Genomic DNA, 23,413 nt, shown 5'->3' with positions numbered 1-23,413 from the left:
CTTGCACTTGGCCTTGTGGAACACCATGAGGTTGGCTTGGGCCCAGCTCTGCAGCCTGTCCAGGTCCCTCAGGATGGATCTCTTCCCTCCAGCCTGTCAGCTGCACCACACAGCTTGGAGTCATCAGCAAACTTGCTGAGGGTGCCTCAGTGCCACTATGTCACTGATGAAGATCTCAAACACCGCTGGTCCCAGCACCAGCCCCTGAGGGATGCCACTTGTCACTGGTCCTCTGTTTGGACATTGAGCTGTTGGCACAATGACTGAGACAGGAGTTCTGAAATCATTTGCAAACCCACACTGACCCCAGTACCAGCACCAGCGTGGAACAGTTAACTTGGGGATCAAACCCACTCCATTCCAAATCCTCCTGGCCCACAATGAAAACACGATCCAACAATGAGCACACTGTACAAAAGGAGCTTGCTCAGGACCTCCAGATTACAATTAGACAGCAGGGCTTGGCGTTTTACCCTCCCATGGAGATAGTTTATAAGTCATGGGGGAATATTTACATCTGATTAGCCTTTCCCTGCTTTGCCTGGACTGATGAAAACAGCTTTTACGATTACAGCTGGGTCCCAAACCATGAGCACTGGCGTGTTCAGCTTGCTCAGGAGAAGCCCCAGTGAGGTCAGTGGAAACATTCGCAGAAAAATCATGAGGTGTGAACACTGAGTGCAAGACCGAGGAGCTTAGCTGCAGCCTTGCGCAGCCCAGTGCTAGACTGGCTCAAAACACGAAGTGAATCCAATTTAATGTGGGTTAATATCGTTATAATCGGGGACATGCACGAGGGGAAGCTCAACAAAACCCAATCCAGGGCTGAGAGCTGCCCCAGCCCTAGGAAAAGTGTGTCACTCAGAAATCACTTTTGCAGATTTGTGCAGGGGTTTATGGGAAAGCCACATGTGTGTGCTTTAGGAAATGACAATTTCTTCTCAAGCAGTCAGCCTCATGACAGTAGCACAGCTGGAGCATGTACCACAGCATGTCACCTCCTCAGATCTCAGTCGGGATCATTCACCCCTTGAATGGTGGCCCCAAAAGAAACCCCAAGCATTACATAAACCAGTAGGTTGCATTCTGGCCTCTCAGTCAGCACTGCCCCTCACTTAAGAAGTGACAGGGGCTAGGGTCTTGCCATAGAAAGAACTGCCTGCTGAAGCAGGAAGATGTGATCGTTAAAGATGCCACAATAGTTTTTACAGGAGGCAAGAGCACCATCTAGGTGGGGTTTCCACAGTAAATACACCACATGCAGCAAGCTGCCCCCCAAGCCTTCCATCTCCAGCAAATGCCCTGCTTTCAGGAATCCCAAGCAGCTCCCACGCTGCCTGTCACAGAATCACAGAATATTAGAGGCTGGAAGGGACCCCCAGAGACCCAGGGACCTCCAGGGGGTCCAACCCCCCTGCCAAAGCAAGGACCGAGGTGACTGCCCCATTGCAGAGCTACCTGCAGGCTGTCCCCCACCGCGCCAAGACCTGCTGCATCTTGTCCAGCTGGAAGCTGGGAAAGACACCTGCAGGCTACCGACTAACGAGTGGTTTCTAGGTAAAGGCTGGCTCCCTTTCTGCACTGATTTTCAGACAGTTTCCTTACAGCAGATGGTGAACAGCGGTTAAATGAGTTACCGAAGCACGCAGTGGGAAGAGGGCAAGCGGGCAGTTTGCTCTGGGACCCAGCAGACGAGCATCTAACCCATCCCCGGACTCCGCCGCGGCCCCTTGCCTCGGCCTGCCGCTCCCAGCCAGGCCCCCTGCCGCCCACGTTGCAGCCCCCGCCGCCCGCGGGGCCCTCCCCGTCCGCCTCCTCACCCGGAGGGGCTTCCGCAGCACCGCCGCCGCGGGACAGGACCGTCCCTCCGCTGAGCCCGGACCCCGGCGTAGGGGTGACCGCAGGCTGTGCTGTGCCCCGGAGCTGTCTGCGATGCCGAGCCCCGCCGGGCGGCGCGGCGGGCAGCGGGGCTGCCGATGCCCCCGGGCGCGGTGCGGAGAGGCTGGGCAGGGCAGGGCAGCGCAGGGCAGGGCAGGGCAGGGCAGGGCAGGGCAGGGCAGGGCAGGGCTGGGCTGGGCAGAGCATGGCAGCGCAGGACAGGGCTGGGCAGGGCAGGGCAGGGCAGGGCAGGGCAGGGCATGGCAGAGCAAGGCCGGGCAGCGCAGGACAGGGCTGGGCAGGGCAGAGCATGGCAGGTCAGGGCAGGGCAAAGCAGAGCAGCGCAGGACAGGGCTGGGCAGGACTGGGCATGCCAACGCAGGACAGGACAGGGCTGGGCTAGGCTGGGCAGGACATCGCAGAGCAGCGTAGCGCAGCGCGGGCGGCAGAGCCAGGCTTACCTGACGGGCTGGCGGGGCCGCTGAGCTCGGCGGCGGGCAGCGGCCGGCAGCGAGCGCGGGAGCGCCTCCTCCCCCCTCGGCGCGGCCCCGGACGGCGCTCCCCCTCCCGCCCCCTCGGGAGCGCCGCGGGCCGTGGGGAGCTGCCGCCTCCCGCCAGCCCTGTCCAGGAGCGGCCGCTAGGGAGGCATCGGCCTCCCTATCCGGACCTCCGGAGTCAGCTCTTCTTCGGGGGGAAGGGCGGGTGGCCGGGCTCCTCTGCGCTCAGCCGCCCCTGCCGTCAGGGACACGGTACCGCTTCTTCCCGTCTGCTCCGCGGAGGGACGTTGGCTGCCCTCCCGATCCCTCCCGCCTGCCGTGAGGGAAGAAACGGGAGCGATGTCCCTCCCGGGGTACGTGGCCGTCGGTCCCACCGCCTCCTCGCCTGCCCCTCGCGGGGCGCGGGAGCCACTGCTTCCCGACCCTCCGGCCTCCCGCCTGCCCTGGACACGATTCGGTCTGGTCGCCCAGCGCTCGTCGCGCACCTCGTCCCCGCCGGCGGTTCTTATCTGTCGGACCTGCGAGCAGGCGGCAAGGAAAGGTCCTGCAACCCCAAGGAGGAATTTCCGACCCGGTGGAGTGGGCTCTCCCCGCAGGAGGGGGCCGTGGGTGTCACGCTAGAGGAACGCGGCAGGGTTCGGGTCCGGCAGTTCAGCGCCGAGCCAGCAGCACCCTGCCCCGGCTAGCGCCGTGCTTCTCCAGGGAAGCCGACAGAGGGAAGCGCAGGAGAATGGAAATCTCATTCCCTGCGGGCCAAGGCAAACAGTCCCCGGTGAATCATGCGGGTGTCTGCCACCGCGGCGAGCGGGGACAGCCTCCCTAAGGGAGAGCGCCGAGGGAGGCGTGAAGGCAGTGGGGCAAGCAGCGGGGAGCGGCGTTTCGCTGCTGTCAGGGCAGCGGCGCGTCCAGCAGTCCAGGTGGGAAAAAAGCTGAGTGTGGGGTTTATACCAACACGTGTTTAACATGTATGAAGAATAAAAAACGCCCTGCTTTGTTCCGAAGCAATTGTCATTTCTCTTTCATGGAAATAAACCCCACCACACATCAATGAAAGCCATCGCTAACGGCAGAGGCGGGTCAGGATCGCTGTCACGTCGAGCAGGATCGGGGTAAAATCACCAAGCCATGCCAGTTCTGCTGCCTCGGGTGCCAGTGGGTTCTGAGAGAAGAAATGCATACCCCCAGAGCAATCTTTGGAAATCAGCAGAGGTAATCTGGGTGAGTTTTGTAAGACACAGTTCGCTGTCTGCCAGGTGGGAGTACAAAATCTAATCCCTGAAGAGGGAGAGGAAGTGATGAGCAAAACTCTAACTGAAAGAGGATGGATCCATGCCATCTTTTGTTCTGAGTGCTGCCTCCTGCACCTCTCCTGTAGCCAGAGGAAAGTAAAGAATAAAAAGGGCACCTGAACATTTGGTAGAGGTTACGGCAAACCCAGCAGAGCCAAGTGCAGAACAGTTCACACCTGTTTCATCCTTTGTAATGTGAACACAAGGAGGAGGCTCCAGCCCCAGTGCCAACTGATGCTCTATCACCTTGCAAGCCAGAATCTATACCCAAGGAGATTTCACTGTGACACAGCTGAGGTACAAAAGGCAGGAAAGGAGGTGAACGTGTCCAGAGAAGGGCAATGAGGCTGGGGAGAGGCCTCGAGCACAAGCCCTATGAGGAGAGGCTGAGGGAGCTGGGGTTGCTTAGCCTGGAGAAGAGGAGGCTCAGGGGAGACCTTCTTGCTCTCTACAACTACCTGAAGGGAGGTTGTAGCCAGGAGGGTGTTGGTCTCTTCTCCCAGGCAACCAGCACCAGAACAAGAGGACACAGTCTCAAGATGTGCCAGGGCAAGTTTAGGCTGGAGGTGAGGAGAAAGTTCTTCACCGAGAGAGTTGCTAGCCATTGGGATGTGCTGCCCAGGGAGGTGGTGGAGTCACCATCCCTGGAGGTGTTCAAGAGGGCATTGGTTGTGGCACTTGGTGCCATGGTTTAGTAGACATGAGGTGTTGGGTGACAGGTTGGACTTGATGATCTTTGAGGTCTTTTCCAACCTTATTGATTCTTTGATTCTATGATTCTAAGAAGATGAGAGTGAGCAGAGGCTCAGGTTGGTGCCTTCAGCTCTAGCTTATGTGTCAGGAATCCCCACATTGACTCTGCCCATTGCAGCCTGCTGCTGGTGACAGGTTGAACACATGGGAAGTATCCCAGCTGGAGATGAGAGGAAGGGGTGTGATGGCAGTGAGTCAACATGAGAAGGCATCTATTCATTTCATAAGACACAGATGAGAAGATGGGAGGATTTTTGACTCTGCTATTTATTTGATACTGTACCAGAAGTTCTGTGTATTCACAGAATTACAGAATGCTAGGGGCTGGAAGGGACCTCAAAAGCTCATCCAGTCCAGGGCAGGTCACACAGGAATACATCCAGGTGGGTTTGGACTATCTCCAGAGAGGGAGATTCCACAACCCCTCTGGGCAGCCTGTTCCAGGGATCTGTCACCCTCGCAGGAAAAAAGTGTTTCCTCCTGTTTCCATGGAACTTCCTATGCCTCAGCTTCCACCAGTGCTCCTTGTGCTGTCCTTGGGCATCACCCAGCAGAGCCTGGCTCCAGCCTCTGGGCACTCACCCTGCACATCTTTATCAATATGAATGAGGTCACCCCTCAGGCTCCTCCTCTCCAAGCTACAGAGCCCTCAGCTCCCTCAGGCTCTCCTCATAAGGAAGATGTTCCACTGCCTTCATCATCTTTGTGGCTCTGTGCTGGACTCTTTCAAGCAGTTCCCTGAGGTCCTTCCTGAACTGAGGGGCCCAGAACTGGACACAATATTCCAGATGTGGCCTCACCAGGGCAGAGCAGAAGGGCAGGAGAGCCTCTGTCAACCCACCCACCATACCCCTTCTAATCCACCTTAGGATGCCCTTGGCCTTCTTGGCCACCATAGCACATTGGTGCCTCATGGTCAACCTCCCATCCACCAGGCCCCCAAGGTCCTTTCCCCCTTCACTGCTCTCCAACAGCTCAGTCCCCAAGCTATACTGATACATTGCAAAGTCTCACTGTCTCCTCCACTTGTTCCTCAAATGATGAACTCCTCTCTTCCATTCCCATGGTGTGACTTCTTTTCCATTTGTTTGCAAGGATGGGTAGAGGGAAACTGGAAGATGTTAAGTTAGAAGGAGCTGGAGGCTTCTAGCAAACCATGCTTTGACCTGCGGGCAATTATTAAGCCTCTTGAAGGTTGCTAACTGGTTCCAGCCATGCGTGTGCAGATGTTGGGAGCAGATGTTGGTCAGTTAGAGGGCAGAAGGGCTCTGCAGAGGGACCTTGACAGGCTGGACAGATGGGCAGAGTCCAACAGGATGGCATTCAACAAGTCCAAGTGCTGGGTGCTGCACTTTGGCCACAGCAACCCCATGCAGAGCTACAGGCTGGGGTCAGAGTGGCTGGAGAGCTCCCAAACAGAGAGGGACCTGGGGGTGCTGATTGACAGCCACCTGAATATGAACCAGCAGTGTGCCCAGGTGGCCGAGAAGGCCAATGGCATCCTGGCCTGCATCAGGAACAGTGTAGCCAGCAGGAGCAGGGAAGTCATTGTGCCCTGTACCAGCACTGGTTAGGCCACACCTTGAGTCCTGTGTCCAGTTCTGGGCCCCTCAGTTGAAGAAGGACTTTGAGACTCTTGAATGTGTCCAGAGAAGGGCAACAAAGCTGGGGAGAGGTCTGGAGCACAGCCCTGTGAGGAGAGGCTGAGGGAGCTGGGGTTGTTTAGCCTGGAGAAGAGGAGGCTCAGGGGTGACCTCATTGCTCTCTACAACTCCCTGAAGGGTGGTTGTAGCTAGGAAGGGGTTGGTCTCTTCTCTCTAGCAACCAGCACCAGAACAAGAGGACACAGTCTCAAGCTGTGCCAGGGGAAGTTTAGGCTGGAGGTGAGGAGAAAGTTCTTCACAGAGAGAATTGTTAGCCATTGGAATGTGCTGCCCAGGGAGGTGGTGGAGTCCTCATCCCTGGAGGTGTTCAAGAGGGGATTGGATGTGGCACTTGGAGCCATGGTTTAGTCATGAGGTCTGTGGTGACAGGTTGGACTTGATGATCTTTGAGGTCTTGTCCAACCTTGGTGATACTGTGAGACTGTGATACTGTGTGCTGAGCGGGCTCCTGTGGGTGCATGTGGCAGAACTGCCCATGGGAGACTGTGTGAGCTCTCACCTGAACATTTCTGTTGGGGTCAGAGTGGCTGAGAGCTCCCAAACAGAGAGGGACCTGGGGGTGCTGATCGACAGCCACCTGAATATGAGCCAGCAGTGTGCCCAGGTGGCCAGGAGGGCCAATGGCATCTTGGTCTGCATTAGGAATAGTGTGGCCAGCAGGAGCAGGGAGGTCATAGTGCCCCTGTACTCTGCTTTGGTTAGGCCGCACCTTGAGTACTGTGCCCAGTTCTGGGCCCCTCAGTTTAAGAAGGACATCGAAACACTTGAGCGTGTCCAGAGAAGGGCAACAAGGCTGGGGGGAGGCCTTGAACAGCCCTGTGAGGAGAGGCTGAGGGAGCTGGGATTGTTTAGCCTGGAGAAGAGGAGGCTCAGGGGTGACCTCATTGCCCTCTACAACTACCTGAAGGGTGGTTGTAGCCAGGAGGGGGTTGGCCTCTTCTCCCAGGCAACCAGCACCAGAACAAGGGGACACAGGCTCAAGCTGTGCCAGGGGAGGTTTAGACTCGAGGTGAGGAGGAAGTTCTTCACCGAGCGAGTCATTCGTCATTGGAACGGGTTGCCCAGGGAGGTGGTTGAGTCATCGACCCTGGAGGTGTTCAAGAGGAGATTGGACGTGGCACTTGGTGCCATGGTCTAGTCATGGGGCCTGTGTTGATAGGTTGGACTCGATGATCCCCGAGGTCCTTTCCAACCTAAGTGATATTGTGATACTGTTTCTTGAAAATACTTTGCTGGTGTGGTGTAGGATTTCCTCTCCATTTTCAGTAGCAGCATTGCTGCTGATGGTCCTCTTGGTGCTCGGTTTATACGTGCAGCTGCAACTGCTTTGCCGGTGCATAACTCCTGCCTAAACCAGGATCTTGCACTTTAAACTGTGGTGCTTCATTTCTTCTCTGCTTCTCTTCATCTCAGGATCATACAGCTCTTTCCAAACAAGACCCTTCTTCCCCTTTTATCTTTGCAAGGTCTATTGTCTCTCCTGTGTTTTATCAGAAAACTTCTGCACCTCACCTGTGGAGGCAGGTTGAGGGTTGGGGTTGTTCAGCATGGAGAAGAGAAGGCTCCCAGGAGACCTTCTTGTGGCTTTCCAGTATCTGCAGGGGGTTACAAGAAAGCTGGGGAGGGACTTTGAGGGTGCCAGGGAGTGCTAGGACTGGGGGGAATGGAGCAAAAATAGGAATATATAGATTCAGATTGGATATTAGGAAGAAGTTGTTCCCCATGAGGGTGGTGAGAGACTGGCACAGGTTGCCCAGGGAAGTGGTGGAAGCCTCCTGCCTGGAGGTGTTTACAGCCAGGCTGGCTGTGGCTGTGAGCAACCTGCTGTAGTGTGAGGTGTCCCTGCCCACAGCAGGGGGATTGGAACTGAACTATCCTTGAGGCACCTTCCAACCCTGACAGTTCTGTGATTCTCTGATTAATTGCATTTTGTTGGGGACCATCCAACTCAATCCAGTTGTCAACAAAATTTGCTATCACACCTGTGCTGTCATTTGGCATGGAAACTGTCTGCTCTTCCTGACATGAAAGAGTTTTAAGGTTCAGGTCTCCCTTGCCTGTAGTTGCTGCTGCTCTTGCTTATTATCCTGCCTTTGTCTGTATTTAGAGACAGCAAAGTGTTTGGCATTGAGCAGACAAGCACAAAGAAGGCCTAGATAATGGCCTAGATAAAAGCTTTGTTAGTTTCTGTTGTAAACAAGAAAAATATTTGCTCTGCTCTGCTGAGACCCCACCTCCAATCCTGCCTCCAGTTCTGCTGTCCCCAGCAGAAGAAGGACACAGAGCTGCTGGAGTGAGGCCAGAGGAGGCCACAAGGATGATCCAAGGGCTGGAGAGCCTCTTCTACAAGGGAGCTGGAGTTGTTCAGCTAGAGAAAACTCCAGGGAGACCTAATAGCAGCCTGCCAGTACCTGAAGGGGGCTGCAAGAAGGCTGCAGAGGGACTGTTTGCAAAGGCCTGCAGTGATAGCATGAAGGGCAGTGGTTTGCAATGAGAGAAGAGCAAAGTTAGACTGGCTGTGAGGAACAGGTTCTGAACCATGAGGCTACTGGAACAGGTAGCCCAGGGAGGTAGTTGACGCTCCATCCCTGGAGGTATTCAAGGTGAGGCTCAACAGGGCTCTGAGCAACCTGATCTAGTGGAGGATGTCCCTGCTGACTGCAGAGGGGGTTGGACTGGATGCCCTTTGGAGGTCCCTTCCAACCCAACCCATTCTATGGTTTTTTGAAATCCTTTCTTGGATCCTTTTTGTTCAGCTGTCACTTTCCATAATCCCAGGAATTTAGCTCAGTAAAGATCCAAACCCAGATGTGTTTACATCTGCCTTGTAGGAAGAGCCTTACCTGAGTGTCAGTGATGGGCTGATGGTACACACACTGCATGGTTCTGTTCACTGCTCATAGTTCATGCACTTCATTGTGTTTATGTAACTCCTGGGGAACTGAGGCAGAGCCAAGGGCCTGAAGAGCCATGGATTTGTGAAGAGTGTGCCCTTAACTTCTCTCCCACAGTTCTGTGTTGATTTTGAAGCGTTTTAGTTACGCATGTTTGGGGATTAGGATCTTGGCAGGCTCTGTACTTGATTCTAAGAATCACTTCATATCATTAAGGCATCTGAAACAGGCAAATAACTCATTGCTATACATGGCCAGCCAAGACACAGGCTCGGTTCAGCCCGTTTCCTTTGCTTTGCTGGCTCTGTACCATTGCAGACTTCCATCTTTCTGGTTGCTACCTGGGTGGTTGAGACCCCACCCAGAGTACTGAATCCAGTTCTGGAGCCTCTACTACACAACAGATCTGGAGGTGCTGGAAGGTGTCCAGAGAAGGGCCACGAGGATGAGCAGAGGGCTGGAGCTGCTCTGCCATGGAGACAGACTGAGAGAGTTGGGGCTGCTCAGTCTGGAAGGCTCCGAGGAGACCTTCTTGTGGCCTTGCAGGATCTGAAGGGGGCTCCAAGAAAGCTGGGGAGGGACTTTTGAGGGTGCCAGGGAGTGATAGGACTGGGGGGGATGGAGCAAAACTAGAAATGGGTAGATTGAGAATGGATGTTAGGAAGAAGTTGTTCCCCATGAGGGTGGTGAGAGACTGGCACAGGTTGCCCAGGGAGGTGGTGGAAGCCTCCTGCCTGGAGGTGTTTGCAGCCAGGCTGGCTGTGGCTGTGAGCAAGCTGCTGCAGTGTGAGGTGTCCCTGGCCATGGTAGGGGGGTTGGAACTGGCTGATCCTTGAGGTCCCTTCCAACCCTGACAGTTCTCTGATTCTGTGGTTTCATGTCTGAATTAATGTGGAAATAAAGAGTGCATTTCTCTGGGATGAAGTTTTAGCTCTTTAGTTTCAATGCTTTAAGTGAATGTTTGGGATCCTGGAAAAAAAAGAGGAGAGAATGGGGGCAGGACTGCACCTGGAGCCATGGGGGCTGCATGCTAGGAGCACTTTGCCACACAGGTGAAGGGAAGGAAGGTTGTGTGCAGGGCCAACAGCCATGGATGCTTACATTAGCCTCATAAACCATCAGTAGCTGGGAAATAAGATTGCATCCTTTCTTCATCTTCCTCAGTAGAATTGTCTGATAGCTTGTGGTTACTGTCCAGACTTCACAGTGTCTGCTGGTGAGGAAAGAAACACCTGCCACATGGCAGCAGCAGAAGCAAGACTCAGTGACTTCATAGGGCCACAAAGATGATGGTGTTGGGTTGACACTTGGACTTGATGATCTTAGAGGTCTTTTCCAGCCAAAACAATTCTGTGATTCTAAGATGCTATGATTCTAAGTGCATAAGGCAATCTGGATGCTTATTTCCTTTGTTGCCAATCCTGTTCTAACACCCACAAGACCAGAATCTGGTCCTTGCTGTGAGGGCTGTACAGAGGTCCTTGGCAGATGAGAAAGGGCAGTGGGTCGCCTGGCTCTCTGTGTGTCACAGGATCCCAGGGTGTTAGGGGTTGGAAGGGACCTTCCAGTCCACCCCCTTCTCTGCTAGAGCAGGAACAGGTCCAGCACAGGTCACACAGGAGCACATCCAGACAGGGGTGGAAAGCCTCCAGGGAAGGAGACTCCACAACCACACTGGGCAGCCTGTTCCAGGGCTCTGTCACCCTCACAATGAAGAAGTTCCTCCTCACATTGAGGTGGAATGTCTTGTGCTGTAGTTCCCATCCATTGCCTCTTATCCTATCCCAGGGCACAAGTGAGCAGAGGCTGTCCCTGTCCCTTCCCTGCTGACCCCCACCCCTCAGATATTGATAGACATTGATCAGATCCCCTCTCAGTCTTCTCCTCTCCAGACTAAACAGCCCCAGGGCTCTCAGCCTCTCCTCCCCAGGCAGTGCTGCAGTCCCTTCAGCATCCTTGGAGCCCTCCCTTGGACTCTCTCCATCAGATCCCTGTCCCTCCTGAACTGGGGAGCCCAGAGCTGGATGCAATATTCCAGATGGGGCCTCCTCAGGGCAGAGTGGAGGGGGAGGAGAACCTCCCTGGCTCTGCTGGACACACTCCTCTGAATGCAGCCCAGGATCCCATTGGCCTCCTTGGCCCCCAGGGCACATTGCTGTCCCATGCAGAACTTGTTGTCCACCAGCACTCCCAGTCCTTGTGCAGGTCACTCTGTGCTTGCTTTCAGGCACAACCCCAGGGCAGATGCTCCAAGCCATTCTACAAACAGCACTCAGCAACAGCCAAGCTGCATCTCAGATTGTCCTGCAAAAGACATCAGGAGGCACTTCTGCCTTTTGTGTGGAGCAGATTTGCGCCAGCTTTCTGTCCTGGGTGAGCAGTAAGAGTGCACAGAGGGACTCAGATGGCTGAACATCTTCAGGGAGCTTGTGAATGATCTGGGCACCACTGGTGGTGTGTTAAACATAATTACCAGTCTAACCCTGCTCTTCCTCAGCTTCAAACAATTCCCCCTTGGCCTGTCTCTGGACACCCTCAGGAAAAGTCTCTCTGCAGCCTTCCTTTAGGATCCCTTCAGCTATTGGAAGGCAGCTCTAAGGTCCCCCCAGAGTCTTCCCTTCTCCAGGCTGAACACCCCCAGCTCCCTCAGCCTATTCTCACAGCAGAGCTGCTCCAGCCCTTGGATCATCTTTGTGGCCTCCTCTGGCCTCACTCCAGCAGCTCTGTGTCCTTCTGCTGGGGACAGCAGAACTGGAGGCAGGATTGGAGGTGGGGTCTCAGCAGAGCAGAGTCAAGGGGCAGAATTCCCTCTCTTGCCCTGCTGCCCACACTCCTCTGGCTGCAGCCCAGCACACAGCTGCCTGCTGGGCTGCATGAGGGCACTGCTGGCTCCTGGGGAGCTGCTCAGCACCCAACACCCCCAAGTCTCTTTCTTCAGAGCTGCTCTCAACCCACTCTGCACCCAGCCTGGATTTGTGCCTGGGCTTGGCCTGACCCAGCTGCAGGACCTTGCTTTTTGACTTGTTGAGCCTCATGGAGTTGGAAGTGGCCTGCTCCTCAAGCCTGTCAAGATCTGGTTCGACCTCTTCCCTCAAGTGAGTCTATAGCACTGAAATTCTGAATCTTGTGTTATACCTCAGGCCTAAAAATGTTAATCCACAGCTCTGATAAAAGATGCTTTTTGAGTTAAGGAATCACAGAATCATAGAATCAATGAGGTTGGAAAAGACCTCAAAGATCATCAAGTCCAACCTATCACCCAACAACTCCTGACTTCTAAACCATGGCACCAAGTGCCACATTCAATCCCCTCTTGAACACCTCCAGGGATGGGGACTCCACCACCTCCCTGGGCAGCACATTCCAATGGCCAATATCTCTTGCTGGGAAGAAATTTCTCCTCACCTCCAGCCTAAACCTCCCCTGACACAGCTTGAGACTGTGTCCTCTTGTTCTGGTGCTGGTTGCCTGGGAGAAGAGACCAACCCCCTCCTGGGGTCTGGAGCACAGCCCTGTGAGGAGAGGCTGAGGGAGCTGGGGATGTTCAGCCTGGAGAAGTGAAGGCTCCAGGGAGACCTAATAGCAGCCTGCCAGGACCTGAGGGAGGCTGCAAGAAGGATGGAGAGAGACTATTTGCAAAGGCCTGCAGGGACAGGACAAGGGGCAATGGCTTCAATCTAGAGCAGAGCAGATTTAGATTGGATGTTAGGAACAAGTTCTGCACCATGAGGGTACTGGAGCACTGGAACAGGTTGCCCAGGGAAGTGATTGGGGCCCTATCCTCATCAAGATTAGGCTCAACAAGGCTCTGAGGACTTTGATCTAGTGGAGGATGCCCCTGCTGACTGCAGAAGGGGTTGGATTAGATACCCTGTGGAGGTCTCTTCCAATCCAAACCATTCTATGACTATGATTTGAAGCTAGAAGTCTATCAGTGCTGGACCTCTGTCTCTATTTGCCTCCTTGCCTCTGCTGACACGAAGGAACCTGAAATGGGGCTCTTTGGAGTGGGACACAGCTTCAAAATTACAGGTGATCAACCCCACAGTGTTCCTGGTGATGAAGTAGAAGGAACTGCAAAACAAAATATCTCTCAGCTCCTCCAACCCCCAGAAACATTTGGCTACTTGGGCAAGGTTGATACAAATCAGAGAGCTTATATGCAGAGTTATTAGCAAGGATGCATTTAGGTACTGCAATGGAACTCAGATTCTGAGCTAAAAAGCTTTGGGTGGCTCATTCCTGCTGTTGCTGCCCGTGTGGATCTCCAAGAGCAAACAGAAGCCCTCTGAAATGGCTGCAGAGACTGCTCCATGCTGCAGCTCCCTCTCTTAGAGTAGCTCCACAGCTCTCTCTCTGCCCAGCCAGCTCCTCTTGCAAGCCAAGCAGCCAGCCCTGATTCATCTCCTTGCTGTTTATCCAGCCTCCCATGTGACCCTGTGTTCTCTGCTCAAGCTCATTAGTTAAATCCAGCTCTGGCTGCAGAAGATAAACCTTCCATGGTGTTCTGGATGCCCTCCTGGTTGACAGGGCTGAATAATCTGAAGGAGAAGAAGGAAAATCCTGGGTTCAGTTTCCTGGGAGCTCTTCACTGAACTCCTCTGGTTGCTCCTGCTTTAGGTGGTAGTTGCAGGATTGCCTTTTGTTTGCTTTTGGGTTTTTTTTCATGCTTTGAGATAACTTTCTGTCTGCTTCAGCTGAGTGACACTGGGGTCTTTCCCACTCCTCTTGCCTCAGTGTCTTAATTCTGCTGGAGGTAGAGACAGGCTGCAGGCAGGAGGTCACAGATCTGACTCCCACACCCTGCTGAGCTATTCAGCTGAAAATCTGGCCAAGTTGCAGAGCCATTTTGGGTCACATCCATGGGTGTGGAGACATCAGTTACAAATACCAGAGCCCTTCCCTGAAAGAATTCTAGTCCAACCCCCTCTGCAGTCAGCAGGGACATCCTCCACTAGATCAGGTTGCTGAGAGCCCTGTTGAGCCTCACCTTGAATATCTCCAGGGATGGAGCCTCAAGCACCTCCCTGGGCAACCTGTTGCAGTGTTCCACCACCCTTGTGGTGCAGAACTTGTTCCTAACATCCAATCTAAATCTCCTCTGCTCTAGTTTGAAACCATTCTGCCTCATCCTGCCCCTGCAGGCCTTTGGAAACAGTTCCTTTTGCAGCCTTCTTACAGCCTCCTTCAGGTACTGGCAGGCTGCTATTAGGTCTCCCTGGAGCCTTCTCTTCTCCAGGCTGAACACCCCCAGCTCCCTCAGCCTGTCCCCACAGCAGAGCTGCTCCAGTCCTTGGATCATCTTTGTGGACTCCTCTGGACTCACTCCAGCAGCTCTGTGTCCTCCTTATGATGTAGACCCCAGAACTGGTGGTAGGATTGGAGGTGGGGTCCCAGCAGAGCAGAATAAAGGGGTAGAATGCCATCCCTTGACCTGCATGAAGGGCAAACCCTTATGAAAAATACCTTTGCAGCCTTCATGTAGGATCCCTTCAGGTACTAGAAGGCGGCCCTAAGGCACCCCCAGGCCCTTCTCTTCTCCAGGCTGAACACCTCCAGCTGCCTCAGCCTGTCCTCATAGCAGAGGTGCTCCAACCCCCTGATCATTTTTGTGGCCTCCTCTGGAGCCTCTCAATCAGGTCCATGTCCTTCCTGTGTGGAAGACTCCAGATTTGGACACAGCACTGCAGGTGAGGGCTCACAGAATCACAGAATTGTCAGGGTTGGAAGGGACCTCAAAGCTCAGCCAGTTCCAATCCCCTGCCATTGGCAGGGACACCTCACACTACAGCAGGCTGCCCAGAGCCACATCCAGCCTGGCTGCAAACACCTCCAGAGCAAAGCTGCAGTGTTCCAGCAGAAATAAGAGCATCAGGCAGGGATGAGAGGAAGGGGATTGGTGCCTTCAAACTTTGTGAAGGCTGAAATGCCTTAAACCAGGCAATCAAAACCATTAGAGGACTTCAGCAAAGGACCTACTTTTAGGTGTGGAATCCCCAAGGTTTAGGTTTCCGCTTGCTGGTTTTGGCTCCAGATTGCTGATGCTCCTCCTTAACATCCCTTGATGTTAATTTACTGCTACATTTGAACTTGGAAAGGATAAAACAGGATGAAAGTTGAGTAAGGAAATGCTCCTAATATCTGGGAGAAAGAGGGGGAAACAAATGCAAGGGATAGTGAGGAACAAAAAAAGCACTGCTAGGAGCAAGCTGTTCCCCAGGCAGAGGAACTTCAGGAGCCAGGATTTTAATGGGTTTCTGTGTCACAGATGACTGACTATTAAAAATGAATTATGGAAAAGCTGTGCTGTGAATTCCCCTGGATTAGCCATGGGCCTGGAGAACAAATTCAGCAAGTGAGGATAAAAACTCTGCATCTGGAGTCTGTGTTACCCAGAGGATCTCCTTCTCCAGTGGGAGCAAGGGAGCTCACTGTGCCGGGGTGAGACCTCACCTGGAGTACAGAGTCCAGCTCTGGAGACATCAGCACAGGAAGGACATGGACCTGATGGAGAGGCTCCAGAGGAGGGCCACAAAAATCATCAGGGGGTTGGAGCAGCTCTGCTACAACAGGCTGAGGGAGCTGGGGGTGTTCAGGCTGCAGAAGAGAAGGCTCCAGGGAGACCTAATAGCAGCCTGCCAGTACCTGAAGGGGGCTGCAAGAAGGCTGCAGAGGGACTGTTTGCAAAGGCCTGCAGGGACAGGATGAGGGACAATGGCTCCAAACTAGAGCAGAGCAGATTTAGATTGGATGTTAGGAAGAAGTTCTGCACCATGAGGGTGGTGGAACACTGGAACAGGTTGCCCAGGGAGGTGGCTGAGGCTCCATCCCTGGAGATATTCCAAGGTGAGGCTCAACAGGGCTCTGAGCAACCTGATCTAGTGGAGGATGTCCCTGCTGACTGCAGAGGGGCTTGGGGCAGATGACCTTTGGAGGTCCCTTCCAGCCCAGACCATTCTGTGATTCTGTGAACTCATCTCTCACTTGGATCCTCTGATGTGTCAGCAGAGCTGAACCTATCTTGCATTATCTGCTCCTTCCTACCCAGCTGTTTGTCTCCATTATTTGCAGGAATGTCATGGGTTTAACACCATAATCCCCCTGCCCAGGGCTGGACCAAATCCAGAAGGCATTAGGAGTGCTGGCAGGCCACTTGTGCTTGCACTTAGGCATGCATGGGGGTGTGAAGGAGTCTTGATTCTTTAGTGAGACAAGCTGAAGCCTACAGGAATTTCATGTGAGTTAGTGTAACACTATCCATGCAATGATGTGGACAAAAATAAGCCCCAGACTGGAGGACAGGATGGGTGCTATCCAGAGGGACCTGGACAGGCTGCAGAGGTGAGCTGAGGAGAATCTCATGAGGTTCAATAAGGCAAAGTGCAAGGTCCTGCACCTAGGTCAGGGCAACCCTTGATATCTGTCCAGGCTGGGGGATGAGGAGATTGAGAGCAGCCCTGCAGAGAAGGACTTGGGGGTGCTGGTGGGGGAGAAGCTGGGCAGGAGCCAGCAATGGGCACTGGCAGCCCAGAAAGCCAATGGCAGCCTGGGCTGCATCAAAAGCAGAGTGGCCAGAGATGGAGAGAGGGGATCCTGCCCCTCTGCTCTGCTCTGGGGAGATCTCACCTGCCTGAGCCCTCACTTTTGTCCAGCTCTAGGGCCTCCACACAAGGGAGACATGGACCTACTGGACCAGGTCCAGGGGAGGCCACCAAGATGCTCAGAGGGCTGGAGAACCTCAGCTGTGGAGACAGGCTGCAAGAAGTGGGACTGTTCAGCTCTGGGCAGACCTTAGAGCTGCATTTCAATATCTGAAGGGGACCTACAGGAAAGCTGGAGGGGGACTGCTCAGAAGGGCTGTGGGGATAGGATGAGGGGCAAGGGTTTGAAACTGGAGCAGGGCAGATTCAGGTTGGCCATCAGGAGGAAGTTCTGCACAGTGAGAGTGGTGAAATACTGGAACAGGCTGCCCAGGGATGTGGTTGAGGCCCTGACCCTGGAGACAGTCAAGCTCAGACTGCCTGTGGCCCTGTGCAGCCTGCTCTAGTTGGAGGTGTCCCTGCTGGGTGCAGGGGGGGTGGCCAAGCTGCCCTTGGAGGGTCCCTTCCAACCTGATGCAATCTGTGAAGCTGTGAATTTTCCAGTGCAGCTCAGGATGTTTCTGTTCTGTGTCACACACATCTCAGGTCTGCATGCTGCAGCAGAGCTTCAACTCTTGTGCTTATTGTACCGTTCAGAGCTTTCTGTTCTGCTCTTCGTCTGTGCAGCACGGAGGAGGGGACTGGAGAGGGGACTGAAGGACTGTTTAGGTTGTTCACAGGGAATATCCTGCCACATCAGGCTGATTGGGCAGGCTTCAGACAGAGCAGCTGGAGAGCAGCCAGGCAGAAAGGAACCTGGGGGGACTGGTTGACAGCAGCTGAACATGAGCCAGCAGTGTGCCCAGGTGGCCAAGAAGGCCAATGGCATCCTGGACTGCATCTGCATCAGGAACAGCATGGCCAGCAGGAGCAGGGAAGTCATTCTGCCCCTGTACACTGCACTGGTTAGGCCACACCTTGAGTCCTGTGTCCAGTTCTGGGCTCCTCAGTTTAAGAAAGATGTTGAGATGCTGGAAGGTGTCCAGAGAAGGGCAACAAAGCTGGGGAGGGGTCTGGAGCACAGCCCTGTGAGGAGAGGCTGAGGGAGCTGGGGTTGCTTAGCCTGGAGAAGAGGAGGCTCAGGGGAGACCTTCTTGCTCTCTGCAACTCCCTGAAGGGAGGTTGTAGCCAGGTGGGGGTTGGTCTCTTCTCCCAGGCAAGCAGCACCAGAACAAGAGGACACAGTCTCAAGCTGTGCCAGAGGGGGTTTAGGCTGCAGGTTAGGAAGAAGTTCTTCCCAGCAAGAGAGATTGGTCATTGGGATGTGCTGCTCAGGGAGGTGGTGGAGTCACCATCACTGGAGGTGTTTAGGAAGAGCCTGGATGAGGCACTTGGTGCCATGGTTTAGTTGATTAGATGGTGTTGGGTGATAGGTTGGACTTGATGATCTCCAAGGTCTTTTCCAGCCTGCTTAATTCTGTTGTAATTATTCTATTCTAATGGAGTTTGGGTACGGTTTTGCATGGAAAAGCAGCAGCAAACATGAGGAAAGAGGCTTTTATTGAAGAGAGGTTTGTATACACAGATGGGATGTATTTACAGCCAGCTTGTCTCAAACATGGTTGTTTAAAATCCTTCACAGATCTGTCAAGAATGAAAGAAAATGAGGCTCAGAAGCCCAGCCAGCCCAACCCCCAGACTCAGAGTAATGCCTGAAGATAACTGTAACGAGATAATCACATGGGGAGATGTTCTTAGGAAGCAAGAGGACTGTGACAGCCATCCATGGATGGACCTCAGGGCAAAAGCTTTGTTCAGTTTCACCTCAGAGCAGATGAACTCTAAAATAAACTTCCAACAGGCAGATGGGGACCCAGGGGACAGGCAGAGAGATTCTGGCCCTTCCTCCCCTGGGCTCTGCAAGGACAGGTCACAGTGGCAACCTCCATGAAAAGAAGCTGCTGGTCCTCTGTTCCCCTGGAAAGCTCTTTTCCAGCAAAAAAAAAAAGAGCAGGACAAGCTCCACTGCTCTTCAGTCTGCAGAGTGGGGTCAGTGTGCTGAGGGGAAGAACAGGCATCCCCCTTAGGGAATGTGGGGACTCAGATGCCTGCCCAGTCACAGGAGACACAGCACCTTGGCTTCTTCTGGTGCCCCTCCAAGCTGTGGCTCAGCTCTGCGCTGCCCTTCGTGTGGCACAGGGTGCAATGGCATCAGCCTAGCTTCAGCCTGTTCTATCCCCCCAAGTGCAGAGGAGACAACACAGGGGGAAACAATGAGAGGTAGAGACACAGATTGCCTTTTCCTGTTCCCTTTCAGCTAGAAGTAGAACCTTCACCAACCACAAAGCAGTCACACGTGCAGGAGGCACTTCTCTGGGGGGGGAAATGTCCACCCCACACAAGTAGTCAGGGGTGGAGGAGGCCCTTGAGACAGATTCTCAGCACAACCAGTCCAGTCCTACAGTAAATCTAAACTCCCCACACTGATGTGTAGGAGAACCACTCAGAACAGGGCTGCTGATGCTGCAGGAAGGTCCATGCAGGAGTTTCCCACCTGCAATGGTTGAGCTCACAATCAGTAGGAGGTTGCAATATTTACAGGCACAGAGCAGTGGGAGAAGAACTGCAGGTAAAGTGTGAAAGAGGCAGTTGTGTCACCATGGGACAGGAAAAGCAGGGATTTGGGGACCTCAAAATGCTTTGGGGGAAGCTGGTGGGGAGGAAGAAAGGTTGTGGAGGCAGGGCAAGGAAATGACCAGAAGTTGGGAAGAACTCTATTTTGTATTGAGGGCTGAGATGGTTGATGGCTGGGACAAAGTGAGTCCATGCAGACCACAGGTTCTGGCTTGATACAACATCTCAAGGTGCTTTGTCTACTCCCCTTTCCCATACTTATTCTTCCCCATTAAATCAGTTTCCCATCAGGCAGGTTGATGAGAATACTGCATAAGACTCGTTCTACTCTGCCCTGCTGAGCCTGCATCTGGAATTTTGTGTCCAGTTCTGGGCCCCTCACTTCAAGAAGGACCTCAGGGAACTGCTTGAGAGAGTCCAGCACAGAGCCACAAAGCTGCTGCAGGCAGTGGAACATCTCCCTGTGAGGACAGGCTGAGGGAGCTGGGGCTTGGAGCAGAGGAGCCTGAGGGTGCCCTCATGGATGGTGATAAAGATGTGCAGGGCAGTGTGGGGAGGATGGAGCCAGGCTCTGCTCAGGGATGTCCAAGGACAGCACAAGGGGCACTGGGGGCAAGCTGGAGCAGAGGAGGTGCCACAGGAACAGAAGGGAAAACTTTTTCCCTGTGAGGGTGTCAGAGCCCTGGAGCAGGCTGCCCAGAGAGGTTGTGGAGTCTCCTGCTCTGGAGACTTTCCAACCCCACCTGGATGTGTTCCTGTGTGACCTGCCCTGGGTGACCCTGCTGTGGCAGGGGGGGTGGACTGGATGATCTCTGGAGGTCCCTTCCAACCCCTCACATTGTGTGATTCTTATTGCAGTCATCATCCTTTGCAGCATAATGACTTAATAAATTCTTGCAGAACAGGGATGAAGTGGAATATGATATTATTTGGGGGGGAAGGGGGGAGAGGAGGACTTGATCTGTATTCTGAAGGTGAAAGTGGGCATCTGAGAAACACATTTGCAATGCTTTGGATGTTCAAAAGTTACACTCTGAACCTGCCTGAGAATGCAAAGTTCTACCTTCTCTAACACTGCCTGTCAGACGTGGTGGCAAAATAAAAGCTCCTCAAGTGACTACTGTAACCTGAATGCTACCCAGGAATGCTCTGAAAGTAGGGCACTAGGTTCTGAAACACTACTGCAGGTGCAGCCAATTATTAAAACTAGCTACAGGGTTTACATTGTACAATTCAGGTTTCCTTGTGTCAGCAAAACAGCAAAGAATAACCCCCAGAGGTCATCTCTTGGAAGTGAACTTATCAAACTATTGCTCCAGTGTCTGCACAGAGTAAAGCTATCCTCCTCCCTAGGTACACAGCACTCTCTTCACTTAGGCTGACACATAAGGGGGGGGGTGGATCTTTAGCAGCAGCTCCATTCACAGGATCATCATATGGTGGCAGCAGGACCTGCAGGAAAGAGGAAAGCAAATAAGAAAGGGTTCTTTTTAAAGAGAAGCCAGCTGGAGTGATTTAGAGACAAGAAAAGCCTCTAGGCTTTGTCCTAAGGAAAAAAGAACAACAGGGTAAACTAGTAGAGCAGAAGCAGAACAGTTAGGAAAGTAAACAGTGCTAGCTTGGAGTTCACAGCATCACAGAATGCTTTGGGCTGGGAGGGGCCCTCCAAAGCTCACCCAGTCCAACCCCCTCTGCAGTCAGCAGGGACATCCTCAACTAGATCAGAGCCCTGTCCAGCCTCACCTTGAATATCTCCAGGGATGGAGCCTCAACCACCTCCCTGGGCAACCTGTTGCAGTGTTCCACCACCCTCCTGGTGCAGAACTTGTTCCTCACATCCAATCTAAATTTGCTCTTCTTTAATTTCAAGCCATTGTCTCTCATCCTGTCCCTGCAGGCCTTTGCAAACAGTCCCTCTGCAGCCTTCTTGCAGCCCCCTTCAGGTACTGGCAGGCTGCTCTTAGGTCTCCCCTGATGGCTTGTTCCAAGCCACCAGCTCTGCAAGACACTGTAAGAAATTTGATGGATTTCTGCAGTGAAGCAGCACAACGTTGGCAGCCCTCCAGGCAGAGGGATAAATCTTTACACTGCAGAGGGGTGAACGGATCTGTTGCAGAGGGGAAGTGTATAGTTGCAGAGGCATAGATGGATCTGTTGTGGAGGGATACATGGATGTACTGCAGAGGTGGAAGTGGATCTATTGGAGAGGGATAAATGGATCCCTTGCAGAGGGCTAAATGGATCTGTAGTGGAGGGATAAATGGATCTATAGCAGAGGGATAAATGGATATCCTGCAGAGGGATAAATGGATCTATTGTAGAGGGATAAATGGATCTCCTGTAGAGGGATAAATGGATCTATTGTAGAGGGATAAATGGATCTACTGCAGAGGGATAAATGGATCTATTGTAGAGGGATAAATGGATCTACTGTAGAGGGATAAATGGATCTGTTGCAGAGGGATAAATGGATCTACTGTAGAGGGATAAATGGATCTATAGCAGAGGGATAAATGGATCTATTGTAGAGGGATAAATGGATCTACTGCAGAGGGATAAATGGATCTGTTGCAGAGGGATAAATGGATCTACTGTAGAGGGATAAATGGATCTGTTACAGAGTGATAAATGGATCTACTGTAGAGGGATAAATGGATCTGTTGCAGAGGGATAAATGGATCTACTGTAGAGGGATAAATGGATCTATTGTAGAGGGATAAATGGATCTACTGTAGAGGGATAAATGGATCTGTTGCAGAGGGATAAATGGATCTGTTGCAGAGGGATAAATGGATCTACTGTAGAGGGATAAATGGATCTGTTGCAGAGGGATAAATGGATCTACTGTAGAGGGATAAATGGATCTGTTACAGAGTGATAAATGGATCTACTGTAGAGGGATAAATGGATCTGTTGCAGAGGGATAAATGGATCTACTGTAGAGGGATAAATGGATCTATTGTAGAGGGATAAATGGATCTACTGTAGAGGGATAAATGGATCTGTTGCAGAGGGATAAATGGATCTGTTGCAGAGGGATAAATGGATCTACTGTAGAGGGAAAAATGGATCTATTGTAGAGGGATAAATGGATCTACTGTAGAGGGATAAATGGATCTGTTGCAGAGGGATAAATGGATCTACTGTAGAGGGATAAATGGATCTACTGTAGAGGGATAAATGGATCTGTTGCAGAGGGATAAATGGATCTACTGTAGAGGGATAAATGGATCTATTGTAGAGGGATAAATGGATCTACTGTAGAGGGATAAATGGATCTACTGCAGAAGGATAAATGGATCTACTGTAGAGGGATACATGCATCTGTTGCAGAGGGATAAATTGATCTATTGTAGAAGGATAAATGGATCTGTTGCAGAGGGATAAATGGATCTATAGCAGAGGGCTAAATGGATCTACTGTAGAGGGATACATGCATCTGTTGCAGAGGGATACATGCATCTGTTGCAGAGGGATAAATGGATCTACTGTAGAGGGATACATGCATCTGTTGCAGAGGGATACATGCATCTGTTGCAGAGGGATACATGCATCTGTTGCAGAGGGATACATGCATCTGTTGCAGAGGGATGCATGCATCTGTTGCAGAGGGATACATGCATCTGTTGCAGAGGGATACATGCATCTGTTGCAGAGGGATAAATGGATCTGTTGCAGAGGTCTAAATGGATCTGTTGCAGAGAGATCAATGTGTCTCTTGCAAGGACAGCGATATCTATGGCCAGACTGTGCCTACCCTTGGGTGGGAAGGTAATTGCATTCAGGAAGCTGTTGTCTTTTTCCTTTCTGTGCAGCCTCACAGCAGTCCTCCAGCGTGCTGGTGCCATTAGCTTCCAAAGGCATGAAGGGGTAACCCACCTCAGGCCACAGACATCTTGGCCAGGCCTCTCCTGCTGCCTCTCTCATTGTGCACGGTGGGTTTGTGTGGCCAGGACATGTCTAGCTTTGCAAGTTTCCCTTCATGCTTTTCAAAGCCAGCCCTTGCTAGATGAGCTCAGGCTCTCTCAGGGGGGGTCTTTGCCTGCACATCACCAGCACTGCAGACCTGCATTGTGCTTGGGCTCTGTATAACCAATGGTTGATGTGTTGAAGGGAGCCCTGTGTGAGACTGTGACAGAGGAAGAATATTTGGATGGATTTGTTAATTACTAAGTCACATCTCTTCGTGACATTGCTTCCTCTGATGATTACACCATGTATCCC

General features: G+C 52.7%; 2 protein-coding genes across 4 annotated transcripts in view; both read right to left on the bottom strand.

Moving 5' to 3' along the window:
• The window catches only part of MATN2 (matrilin 2), a 68,062-nt gene extending 65,338 nt beyond the window's left edge, over positions 1–2,724 (bottom strand). The window contains exon 1 of one of the 3 annotated variants that reach the window (XM_068164314.1): positions 2,340–2,724. The gene's annotated coding sequence lies outside the window, so the exon portion shown is untranslated. The remainder of the gene's footprint in view (positions 1–2,339) is intronic. The other 2 variants (XM_068164313.1, XM_068164311.1) reach the window with 2 other exon arrangements.
• A 15,374-nt stretch (positions 2,725–18,098) lies between these two features.
• The window catches only part of LAPTM4B (lysosomal protein transmembrane 4 beta), a 60,011-nt gene continuing 54,696 nt past the window's right edge, over positions 18,099–23,413 (bottom strand). Inside the window, exon 7 of the mRNA XM_068164316.1 lies at positions 18,099–20,641. Coding sequence (XP_068020417.1) covers positions 20,492–20,641 — 150 coding nt within the window. The 3' untranslated portion in view covers positions 18,099–20,491. The remainder of the gene's footprint in view (positions 20,642–23,413) is intronic.

This window comes from Melanerpes formicivorus, unplaced genomic scaffold (genome assembly GCF_026170545.1).
Source record: "Melanerpes formicivorus ecotype bairdi unplaced genomic scaffold, bMelFor1.0.p_v2 SCAF_79, whole genome shotgun sequence".
Classification (NCBI taxonomy): domain Eukaryota; kingdom Metazoa; phylum Chordata; class Aves; order Piciformes; family Picidae; genus Melanerpes; species Melanerpes formicivorus.
This window is presented reverse-complemented; position numbering and strand designations above follow the sequence as displayed.